A 13,173-nucleotide genomic window follows, 5' to 3' on the forward strand; every position below is an offset into this window, starting at 1 on the left:
TTTATATCGTATAAAGATAATTTTATCATTATTGGTTAGACTCTTTGAGTGGTTCATAATAATTGATCATTTGACATCAACTAATTCTTGATGAGACTTAATAACCTTGATCCTCTATGCTATTGGCTTCAAAATAATTCAATACTAGCTATCATGAATTCCATCTTCTATATATTTTCTATCACAAATTTATTGCAACTTTGAAAATGTTTACCCTAGCATGATACTAATTATATTTGATTTGAAAATCCAAATAAGAAGTAGTCAACTTTTTTCTTGGATGCTATTTCTCAAATATGACTTATAACCAAAATATAAAGTGCTAGAACTTCAGCGGAAGCAAATTTAGAGTTTAAAATTTATGTATTTCTAAAAACCACCTCAAGTTAGCTAACATATATAATATATTGAGTTTACAGTCAAATATTTATAAATATTTAATAAGTTGCTTAATACATATACAAAATTTGAGCAACTTAAATGTACATTTATATCGACTGAATCACTCTTTTAATCTAGCTAATCAGGAGAATATATCGGAGTGCACAATTTGTTAGTTTGCTAATGCATGGTGTATACAACTCCTTTAATTTTGTCTAATTGTAGATGGTGCTAATCCAACTACCCTAAGATGTGACCCAAAACCATATTTCCATTGTCTTTATGTGCAAAATCTATCAATTTATAATTTATATATGAATGAAAACAAATATTGGCACTATTAAAATTGTACCATAGATATCTTGTGCCAAGTGGTTTATTAGCCACCATAGGTTAAAATTAAACATAATTGCTTACATGTGCACAATGAGATAATGTTAATAATGAACAAGAAAACAATAAATAAAGTTAAACTATGTGGTTACAAAATTGAATATATTATTATCTATATATTAATAACATACAAGTCAAAAGATAAACCTAATTAAACCTAATGACATTTCCTAAAAAGAAACTATATTCTCATATACCATTACGTTTACGTTTCATATTATTTTTTCCTAAATGTCTCATAATATGTGATTTTTCCCACAAATTAATACAAAGTAGGGGGGAAATTATCTCCACTAGAACTTGTAAATTACAATTCATTGTGTTATCTTTAGATATTGAGACATTTCCTTGATGAGACTATTGATTTGATGTATTTACAATTTCACTTGAACTCTCTCCCTCAACGAGATGATTGATTGATGATCGGATGATCTGTCATGTGAATCACATGACAGAACAACCATTAGGATTCTCATCACTGAACATTTGTGCGTTGTTCAAGTATGTCGTTGGTGGAGGAGGTGGTACATATGACGGTTGGTGGTAGCCATACTCCATGGCATAGCCCGTATGAGCGTTGTAACCGGGATCGTACATTGTTACACCATAGTCTTGATTCATGTAACTTTGGTTGTACATAGGCGTGGCGTAATGTGTTTGTGCATTGTAACCATAATACTCTAATTTGTTCGCTTCAGACTTTGTCTCCACACCTTTACTTCCTTCGGGTTTTGGTTCACCCTCTTTTTTCTCATTACTCTCGACTTTCTTATCACCGCCCCCTTCTTTCTCTTTCTTCTCTCCGCCTCCTCCTCCACCACCACCTTCTATCTCTTTCTTCTCACCACCACCGCCTTCTTTCTCTTTCTTCTCTCCACCACCACCACCGCCACCACCTTCTTTCTTTTCGCCACCTCCATCATCTTTCTTAGGTGGGACAATTTCTACATTTCTTTTCAATTTATCTTTCAAATAGGGAATTAATTCCTTTAAGTCCATTGTACCCTTTACCGTGACCAAATCTTTTTCCGAATCTACTTTGACTTCTTCTACCCCTGTCAAAATAAGATAATAATTTCCTATGATTAGTTTCGTTAATCGCGTATCGCGCAGATACTTATATTATTAAATAATTAATCCACTATACTATATATCTTACCATCAATTTTCTTTATAATTCTCTTTATTTTGTGTGCACATCCATCACAATGCAATCGAATCTTCAACACCACTGTACTTACTTGTGGCTAAACATATATAAAAAAATTAAAATTAAATAAAATCAGAAATATAGTTCAACCAAAAAAAAACCAAATTTAATTAGTCATCAAAAAAATAAATATGGAAATTAAACTTCAGCGATAATAGCATATTTGGTCCTTCAATTATTGATAAATATTGATATAGTTCCTCACGAGATATGATTAAATTGCAACGTACACTTTTCGATCCCTATGCGTGAGAAATTTTTTCACATATTTAATGAATTATCAACCTTATATTATTCACTAAATATTTGAGAATAATTAAAAATAGTCTAAATAAAAGATATTTAAATTAATTAAAAGTAAAATATGCTTAGTCGAATATTATAAGGATCAAAATTGAAATTCATCAATAGTTACGGGATCCGAAGTGCTATTATCCCTTCAATTAAACTAATTAGATAAGATTACGTGTTGAAGGAGAGTGAAATTACCTCTTTGGGCTTCTTATCTTCGGGTTTTTTCTCTTCTGCCTTTTTCTCATCGGGCTTTTTATCTCCGGCGCCGGCGCCGGCGTCCTTTTTGGGCTGAGGTGAGACGAGCACCACCGTCTTCTTCGTCTTCATCGCTACTTTCTCCCGGAGCCATGCCGGGTCCACGTTCCCTTTCACCGTCAATTTTCCACCGTCACAATCTGTCTTCACATCCTCCACACCTTCAGAGAAGAGACAGAATCAGAATTTAAATTTTATAAGTTCGAGTACGCATAAGGTAATATTGATCGAGTGCGCATAAGGTAAACACGAGAGGTAAATTACACTAGGCAAATCCCGAGCAAAAATGAAATGAGAAATCAATGTTCAATCAACTCGACCACCCTTATTAAGTGATTTGAACTAAAGCTAAGAACTCATTAATTTAGTAAATTTCTTAGCATAAATTTAAAATTAATACTAAAATTATTGAATTCGATCGAAAAATTTAACCGTCAAATCCGGATCTTAACTACAATGATGGTTCCTTGAAAAAACCGTAAAGTACTATTTGCCGGTGAATTCAAGGAACCAATTTTATCAATAATAAACTAAAATTCTTTACTCTTTAAATTCAAAGTTCAAATTATATTTCAATTTTTCGTTTTATTTTGGAATTCCAGTAGTGCACGATGCAACAGGTTCGACTCAGAAGAGATTTTGGAATGACAATTTTTGTATATATTTAGTTAATTAATATAAATTTTACCTTCGAAATGGCGAATGAAACGTTTGACTTTTTTGGCACAGCCTTCACAATGCAAATCGAGATTTAAAACTATGGCGGTGGGACCGGCATCCTTTTTCCCGGCGGCGTCACCGGCGCCGGACTTTTTTTCTCCGGCGTCATTCTTCTTCTCTGCTACCTCTGCTTTAGTTTCTTCTTTTTTCTGCAAATCCAAAAAAAAATAAAAATTAAGAATTAAAAAAATGGAATTAAATTAGTAAGTTTGAAAATGAATTTATGTGATTTTTTTGAGGTTTATAAGTGATGAATTTACCTCACCCATTTGAAAAATGAAAATGGATTATAGAGAAATTATAGAATGGAATCTTTGGTTTGAAGAGAAGAAAATGGAGGCAAATGAGAGAATATATAGAGGAAAAAAAAATGTTTGTTGAATAAATAGTAAATTGATGTATCATCTTCATATACTTTGAAAAATTAGTAAAGCCCCCACTTATGGACTCTTTTATTTTATTTTTTGGTTGTTTTGGAGGGGTTGGTGGGGGTCATGAGTGGGGGGGGGGGTGGAATANGGGGGGGGGGGGTTGAATATATATATAAGCCATATATATATATATATATATCTATATAGGTATGTGATGTGAAGTGAAGATATGGATGTATGGATGTGAATGAGGCATGAGTGTAATAATAGGATAGCTAACTTTAAAAAGGCCAAACACATACACAACCCCACAAACTTGCCCTCATTTTTCATTTTGACACTCCAACTTAGCCTTGTTCCATTTTAACCCTTAAACTCCATTTTTTATGTACCATTTAAACACTTGCACTAATTTTTATGATTTGTTTTTATCTATGTTCTTCAATAACAATTTCTTATTTTAAAAAAATAGACGTGTGCCTATTAGTTTTTGTAAAAAAATTAAACATTTGCGAACGAACATAAAAAATTTCAAACAATAATATTATTTTTTGATAGTTCTCTGTATTTTTGCATGAAAATAAATTGACGAAAGTTCTTTGATTTTCTTTCTTAAACATTCAATTAAATTAAATAACACTACTTATTTATTTTTTCTTATCATCTAGGCTATCTAAATTTAACGCAAATACTCACTTTTAATTTTTAATATAAATCAATACGAATAAAAAAATCCATCTTCAAAAAGACTCGACTGACTTAGTTAATAACACTACTAAAAAAAGACTCTTGTTCATTGCTAATAACACTACTAAACAATGTTAAAACTCGATTGACTTTGTTAGGTTGTCAGTGATTTTAATGAAAGAAAACCAACACAATTTCGTCAGTTATTTTTCACACAAAAATACATAACACTCTTAAAAAGAAATTATTATTTTTTTAAAAAAATTATTTTTTGTTAATTTTTAATTTTTTAACTAAAATTAAATGACACATGTCGATTTAAAATAAGAAGTTGCAATTGAAGAATATATATAAAAATAAATAAATTATAAAAATAGTATTTCGTGTTAAAATGGAACATAAAAAATGGAGTTCAAGGGTTAAAATAGAACAAGGCTAAGATAAAGTGTCAAAATGAAAAATGTGGACAAGTTAGAGGGGTTGTATATGTGTTTGGCCAATAGGATAGCTAACTTTAAAAATGCCAAACACATACACAACCCCTCAAACTTGCCCTCATTTTTCATTTTGACACTCCAACTTAGCCTTGTTCCATTTTAACCCTTAAACTCCATTTTTTCTGTACCATTTAAACACTTGCACTAATTTTTATGATTTGTTTTTATCTATGTTCTTCAATAACAATTTCTTATTTTAAAAAAATAGACGTGTGCCTATTAATTTTCGTAAAAAAATTAAACATTCGCGAACGAACATAAAATTTTTCAAATAATAATTTTATTTTTTGATATTTCTGTATTTTTGCATGAAAATAAATTGACGAAAGTTCTTTGATTTTCTTTCTTAAACATTCAATTAAATTAAATAACACTACTTATTTATTTTTTCTTATCATCTAGGCTATCTAAATTTAACGCAAATACTCACTTTTAATTTTTAATATAAATCAATACAAATAAAAAAATCCATCTTCAAAAAGACTCGACTGACTTTGTTAATAACACTACTAAAAAAAGACTCTTGTTCATTGCTAATAACACTACTAAACAATGTTAAAACTCGATTGACTTTATTAGGTTGTCGGTGATTTTAAAGAAAGAAAACCAACACAATTTTATCGGTTATTTTTCACATAAAAATACATAACACTCTTAAAAAGAAATTATTATTTTAAAAAAAGAATTATTTTTTGTTAATTTTTAATTTTTTAACTAAAATTATTTGACACATGTCGATTTAAAATAAGAAGTTGCAATTGAAGAATATATATAAAAATAAAGAAATCATAAAAATAGTATTTCGTGTTAAAATGGTACATAAAAAATGGAGTTTAAGGGTTAAAATGGAACAAGGCTAAGATAAAGTGTCAAAATGAAAAATATGGACAAGTTAGAGGGGTTGTATATGTGTTTGGCCCTTTAAAAATGTGCATCTAGACATTTTAATTTCGTCTTAAATACAATTAAACACTCTAATTCTTCTTTACTATCATATAGACACTTGATTCTGATGCGACATAGGCGTCTAGATGATAGTTTTGTAAGTTAAAGTGTTCGATTGATATTGAAGAGGATGAGTTAAGGTTTTAGATGTGTATATTCAAATTTGATTGTTTGGACTTTTTTTTGCCATTTAGATTTCGGACTTGATTTTGAAGGTGGTGTGGCATAAGGGGAGATGAATGTACCCAGTCGGCTTCTTAAATTTGTCAATATATTTTATTTAAATATTTAAATTAAATTATATATTAATGTAATATTTCAACTTTTAATATAGTATTTTAACTATATATTTTCCTATAAAATTTTAATTTCTTTCTAGGTATATTTTTATTAATTTATTTTGTAATTAAATCAAGGGAAAAGGGTCTGATATACCCCTCAACTTTGTCATTTAGAGTTGATATACCCTTCGTTATGAAAGTGTTCATATATACCCCTACTTATATACAAATGGGTCACATATACCTTTTTTCTCTAACGGAAATGAAAAAAAATTAATTTTAGTTTATTTTATTATTTTTTTAAAAAAATATATATAACCCCATATGAGTATATTTAACCCTCCTCAAACATATTTTTTTTTGACTTTTTTTTGTTTCAATGACTAATTTAGATTTATTATTTTGATGGTCAAATTTATTTATGATTCAGTTGTAAAACTTTTTATAGATGACCAAATTGTTTTCTTCAAATAGAAAAATTAAATACAATATAGACAAAAAAAATAATTTTAAATTATAATATAGCCACAAAAAAATAGTTTCAATTTTTTTTCTTTACACTAAGGAATGAAAGAAAAAAATAAAATAAGAATAAGAAACTCAAATAATTATAATCAAAGAAGTCAAAAAATAATTTATGTATGAAAAATAGAGCTGTCAATATGGGTTGACCCACCCCATCCGGGCTAATCCATACAGACTTTAAAATTTGACGGGTCAGGCGGGGCTAGCCCATTTTTTGTGTGGGACAGAAAATGATCGGCCAAGCCCACAAGTACATGGGCCGTACTTTGTCGGGTCAGTCATCTTTTCTTAAAAGTATATTTCTTAAAATTAAATTATAATTTAAAAATATTATCATAAATATCGACAAGACAATATTACATAGTGTTAGAGTTACTACTTATTAATCAAATACACAAATAAATTATCTTTATAATATTTATTAAGTTTGATTTCAAGTAAAAACTTAAATAGTTAAATATAAATATTAACCTAATTGTTTTTCAATGATCATAAAAAAACACAAAGCTATGACAATATTCCATAGGCTATAGTCTATTTAGTGAATCCCTAGAGATTTTAGGGAATTTTTATTTTATGTATTTCATATTTTATAAACATAATTTGTATTTTAATTGTAATATTTTAAACTTTAAATAGATTTTGAATTTAGACTCTTGTTATTTTTAATACTCTATTTTATTTTTATTTTTTAATTAATTTTTCTTTGGCCCATGGGTCGGCTATCCATATTTTCTCAAACCCCACAAATCGGCAGACTTATTTAGGCCGAGCTAAAAAGCCATTTTCTTAAATGGGCTCCAAAAATTGTAGTCCAACCCTATCAAATCACGGGTAAGGTCAGACTGGCCCAACGGGCCTAGCCCATATTGACGACTCTAATGAAAAAGATTAAAATATACCTTGAACTTTGGTAGAAGAATCATACATACCCCTCAATAATTTTTAAAAAAATTAAAAGTCAAAAATATAAATTTAAAACTAATTTTTTTCACTTCCGTTAAATGAAGGGTATATGTGAGCACATTTTATAACGGTAAAGGTATATGTCAGCCGTTTGTATAATAGTAAGGGTATATATGATCTACTTTGATCACAAGTGGCATATCAACTTCAAAAGACAAAGTTGAAGGTATATCAGACCATTTTCCCTTTAATCAAGTATATTAAAATATTTTATTTTGATACATGAATGTGAAATAGGATTGCCGCCAGTTTTGTACTTTTGTTACTATTTTTTTTTCTTTCTTGTTTTCGTAATTTACCAGCTAACTTTAACCAACATTTTTATTTATTTATTTATTTCAACTTGAAAAAGGTGTTTTACTTTTGAAAAATAATTAATCACATGCAACTATTGATTGATGAAAGGAAAAACAATTGTTTACTCTAATCTCCTAGCTACCATTAATATGGTCATTATAACAATTAATTCTCTCCATTCTAAAATAATACCTAAAAAAAGAAATACATACAATGAATTTGGTCAGAAAATACAAAATTAGAATTTTTAATATATATATATATATAGATTCTCATATAATTAAACAAATTTTATTGTAAAAAAAAAAACTTGAAGAAGAATCTAAATCACAATATGCATTAACCACACACACAAGGTATGAACAAAATTAAATAATTAATAAATACACTAACTTTACATTAAAATTTTATCTAACTATTATTAACCAATTTATTCAATTTGATGTCATCCACATATGTTCCTACAAATATGTAAAAATAATAGTAACAAAATTTTTATACTAGATTGAGGAATTTAAAGATTCACAAGCCACATATATATTATGACAATGCAACAAATAAAACAAACGGAAAAACAACAAATTAATTTACGTCACCTTAATTTGTGGCTATTATATGCTCCTTATTATTAAACTTAAATTAAATTAACTATTTACCTACATACAACAAGTGTTAAAGTATTTTTTTTTCTTTGACTTGGTTATTGGCATTTCGCACCAAGATTATGGAGGATTTTTTTTTAATATATATAAATATTTTTACGTTAAGAACAAAAATGAAGATAGTTTATTTTATCACGAAAATCTATCAATTTACCTCAACAACCACAACAATAAATTGGACAAATTACTTAACTACACTCCTTTACTTACCTTAATATCCATTTATCCCTACTTATTTTAAAATTTTCAAAAATCCCTTATTTATCTATGTATCCCGCATATATCCCGTGCACAACGCTATGTGAAATGTATCAAATGTTATGTATCCCGTGCACAACGCTATGTATCCCGCTATGTGGAATGTACCAAACCTAATGTATCCCGTGCACAACGCTATGTATCTCACAAACATCATTTTTAAAGGATTTTTGGTAAATAGAAAACTAGAAGGGATATGATGTTATTTAGTACTTATAATATGTGGTTCCTATAATTTATACCAATAAATTTAGTATAATTTCATAAATAGGGCTGAAGAGATTGTGATATGCATAGTCTTAACTCTACTTTTATGGAATTGAAAAACTGTTTTCGATTGACCTTCGACAATTTTTTTCCTTTACTCGAATTTGAGATCAATAATATGAACGAGCTTACACAGACAGAGTACATTAATTTACCTCCTTGGCATAAATAATTATTTGTCTTTTGGTGAAGGGTGAAAGATCCAAAGTGAAAAGGTCAATGAATTAATTTTATAGTTTCAAGTGGAATTATAGATTTTTTGGCTTCTTAGATAATTAGTGAGTTAGCTTGTCCATTTTAACGTTGAAGATGGCTTATATGTTTGGCTTTTAATTTAATGAATTATTCTTATGGGATTTCTCGAACGTCATTTTATTTTTATTTTTGGCTTTTACCTCAACCCAAAAGACATGTGATTTGGTACTTGCATGGACTAGATTAATGGAATTCATAAACCTAGCTCTTCTTTTAATAAAAACAAAAAATAAAAAAATAACTATCTTAGTATTCAAAACTTACTACGGTAACAAATTTAAATTCGTGTCCGGTAGATTTTCTAAGGAGGTATACGTCCTATTAAGAATTTATCAATTTCATGGCTTAATCCAAAAATGAATTTATTTAATTTCTTGGCTCAATTCTAAAATCTTTAATTTACGGTGGAAAAATTATATTTGTCTTATCAAAAGGTGAATTCGTGATTTAAATTTTATGGACTTGAATTCAATGTTTGTTCATTATCCATTTAGCTTACTGGATTCAAAATAGATTATTTTGATTTTATTTAGTGGATTCAAACACTTTAGGTTGAACAAAAATTATTAGGTTCAGATAAATCAATTTAACTTATCATAATTAGGTGATTAAGTGAAAAAAAACATAATAAATAATTATGATTAAGTGATAAAAATACATGTATATTTATTGATTTTACATAAATACTCAATATTAATAAACTTTTATATCCGCCCTTGATCACACCAACTTGATACTTGTTAGTAATTCATACAACTAATTTTGACTAGAGAGATAATATGTAATGTAGTATAAATATTGATGTATTTTTATGTATTTGAATCAATGATTTGAGACTATAATTCTTTAGTTCCTTTTGTGTTTTCTCATTTTTTAACAAATCAAAACAAATCAAGTTGGTATAGAGAAGAAATCAAGAAATTTCGTTTTGTTTCTATGTTTGATAATTTTGATGAGGTATATCTAGCAAAAAATAAGTAAATTTGTTATTATGAACCGTAATTCAAATGAATGCCCAAAACTATTACTACTATGCATAGAAATATTCAAATGAAAGTTATAATACAAAATTTTTCCACTCATAATAAAAGCAGATGCATTCTATCTGATACCTTATTATAGACAAAAATATCACATAAAAGATCTTTATTTTTGCTCTCTTAACAATCCTACCCCCTCCTGCCCTCACACAATAGGGACGATTTTCTCATAATTGAATTTAGTTATAGAACAAAAAATATCAAAATTCCAATTAGAAATAATCATTCTCATTTTATAATTTAAAAATCCCAACCAAACATGAAACTAATTAAAGCAAAAATATTTCTTGCCCATTTAACCTTCTGTTATAAGAGGAGTAGGCTCAAAATTGAAGTTTTCAACTAATCCAGTGTAAATTGGAAGTACAAAAATAAAAGCTAACTCAATGATAAAGAATTAAAAAATTAAAGAAGGGCAAAGACCAATAGAGATAGTAATGAAATGATAAATATGCTTTCATTTTTTAGTAGATGTATTGAGTTCACACTCCGAATATAAAATTATTATCGTTAGGAAATATTTTACTCCAATGTAAAATTTTTCGATTCTAAATTTTAGTCAAGCTTCTAATACAGATAACTGAATATCGAATGAGAAAACAAAGATGAAGTATTCAACAAATTAAACTGTACTTCCTTGCTCTTGAGTTCTTTGTACTATAAATATCAAAGAAACAAAAAAGTAGTACTGCTATTTAATTTGTACTCTAATATATTTGGTAATGTTGGTTGCACAAAGTTGGTGCAAAAAAACATTATTATATTTTGAATATAATTACAACGTTTTTTAGTCAATCGAGCACCATCTGTTTAGGTAAATTTGGTCCATGGGTTTGAAAAGAAAAGAATGTTTCTAGAAAAGCTTTTATATATATTTGATTGGAAAGCATCAAGCATGAAATAATAATATTATCTTTCATTTCATTTTTGACATTTTATACCGATCAAATTTTACTGAATATCTTCCTGTTGTTATTTTATTTCTAGGATAAAGTTCAATAGAGTTATTTTAAAAACAATTTTATTGCCATATTTACAACATCAAGAGTAATAACTCAAATTTTACACTTTGACTTTGAAAAATATACCTCTTTCGTCCATCTTTTCTCGTCTAGTATACTAAAATTCTTCAACTTTACTTGTCTAGTTTCAAAAATCGAATTTTACACGCTAATCAAAACACTTATTGGCCAAATATACAACAATTACCTAGTTATTGTGATCTCATAAATGGGGTCTAAAAAGGATAGGATATATCGTGTATACATATCTTATTTTTACCTTACGTAAAATAGAGAGATTGTTTCTGAAGAAGTTCAACGGTTAACATAGTAATGCAATGTTGGTTGGGAAGAGGTTGTAAAGTCATTTTTACATTTCCAAATTATGTGAAATTACTCAACATTAATTAGTGAAGGTGATTCTTTGAGTTTTCATTTTCAAGTGTAATTAAGTCCTTATAGATCTTTCCAATTTTCAAAGAATAGACTACACAAAACTTATGTGTAGATTGAAAATTTTGGACATGTATCAATTTGTTCATTCATTAATTAATTAGTTACTAATCTCAATATTCATGTGGCCATTAATTCCTATTAGATAAATGCTTACAATATTATCATTGTAAGTAGCAAGAAAATATATAGTCCACTATAATTTTGATTGATGCATTTTGAACCACAATTTTCCCCCAAGTTTTTAATAATTTATTTATGCATATTAAAATTGATTAGTTTGGTGTTAAATTTTGATTTAAAATCATTGAATTTTGTTAAATCGTAATTATAATGATGGCTCCACCCTAAGCGTAATCTATGCCACTTAAAATCTTTTGAGATATATAGGAGGAAGAATGATGTAAATGAAGTTAATGGTTATATTCAATTCACGATATGTCATATGTACTAAAGTTTCATATATGATTTATTTTTTTTAAAAAAAATGAATACTATTGGTATAAAAACAAACTTTTCATAGAAAAAAGAAAGAATTATTAGAAGTTTGACACATCTAGAAAATTATGTCTGAAGAAAAATAAATGGATTGATTATATTATAAATTGAAAAATAATTATTAGAAATATCGATTCTAAAAAAGTTATTAACAACTTTACATCTAAAACATATTAATTTTTAAAAAATTTAAGAGTTCCGTTCGATTTTGACTTTAGACAGCTAATGGCTTGAGATGCCTCTGCCTATTAGTTTTTGCGTTTTGCATGATGGTAAGCAAAGTCAAACTCATGATTTAAGCAAGAACAGTTGGGTACTATTGATCATGATCTGTGGCTACAAAAATGTGTGGAAATTATATTATGTGTGTGAGATACTAGAGTGAGAATCAAATTCAGGTTTGGATTTTAAAGGATCGTGCGTATGCCTCATATATTAACTAGTGCATCTAACTGGCTTTATGAATGAGGATATCAATCAAGAGGTCACTAGGAGATACATGGGATCCCCGATTAGGGATAGCTTTGTTTGTGATGATAAACGCTTGATTTCAATTAGTGATATTAAAATCAAGAACACAAGTTCGACTCCTAGGAACAACATATTGCACATATGACAAGTGTGGAAGGAGGGTTGTTGCGTAACGTCAATATTCTGTCTATAAAGACTGAAGAGACTCATGATTGAATATGGTGCTTATTTTGAATTTGATTAAAAAATAAATTTTAGTCCTTGTTATTAACTATATATAACTTTTGGCATTACTATGACAAATTTGATTCTAACATACTTATATTTCAAAATAGTTTTGAAAAAAGAATCATTGGTTATCCTTGCTTCCCTAAATTCTTTCCATGTCCTCAATTATTTGATTATACATTATAATCAACTGACCACTCTTTGCCGACTATAGCATC

General features: G+C 28.1%; 2 protein-coding genes across 7 annotated transcripts in view; one reads left to right on the plus strand and one right to left on the minus strand.

Moving 5' to 3' along the window:
- LOC125870200 (uncharacterized) overlaps positions 1 to 13,173 on the plus strand; it is a 390,460-nt gene that overhangs the window by 185,539 nt on the left and 191,748 nt on the right. The window lies entirely within an intron of this gene.
- Positions 1,066 to 13,173, minus strand: part of LOC125870188 (heavy metal-associated isoprenylated plant protein 3-like) — a 210,645-nt gene continuing 198,537 nt past the window's right edge. Inside the window, exons 1-6 of one of the 4 annotated variants that reach the window (XM_049550542.1) lie at positions 6,596 to 6,607; positions 3,514 to 3,554; positions 3,222 to 3,402; positions 2,474 to 2,694; positions 1,934 to 2,021; positions 1,066 to 1,829 (exon numbers count right to left, since the gene is read on the minus strand). In XM_049550542.1, the coding sequence (XP_049406499.1) occupies positions 1,219 to 1,829; positions 1,934 to 2,021; positions 2,474 to 2,694; positions 3,222 to 3,402; positions 3,514 to 3,522 (1,110 nt within the window). In that variant the 5' untranslated portion in view covers positions 3,523 to 3,554; positions 6,596 to 6,607 and the 3' untranslated portion in view covers positions 1,066 to 1,218. Of the gene's footprint in view, positions 1,830 to 1,933; positions 2,022 to 2,473; positions 2,695 to 3,221; positions 3,403 to 3,513; positions 3,687 to 6,595; positions 6,608 to 13,173 lie in introns of those variants that run through there. The other 3 variants (XM_049550545.1, XM_049550544.1, XM_049550543.1) reach the window with 3 other exon arrangements.

Source organism: Solanum stenotomum, chromosome 7 (assembly GCF_019186545.1).
Source record: "Solanum stenotomum isolate F172 chromosome 7, ASM1918654v1, whole genome shotgun sequence".
Lineage (NCBI taxonomy): Eukaryota > Viridiplantae > Streptophyta > Magnoliopsida > Solanales > Solanaceae > Solanum > Solanum stenotomum.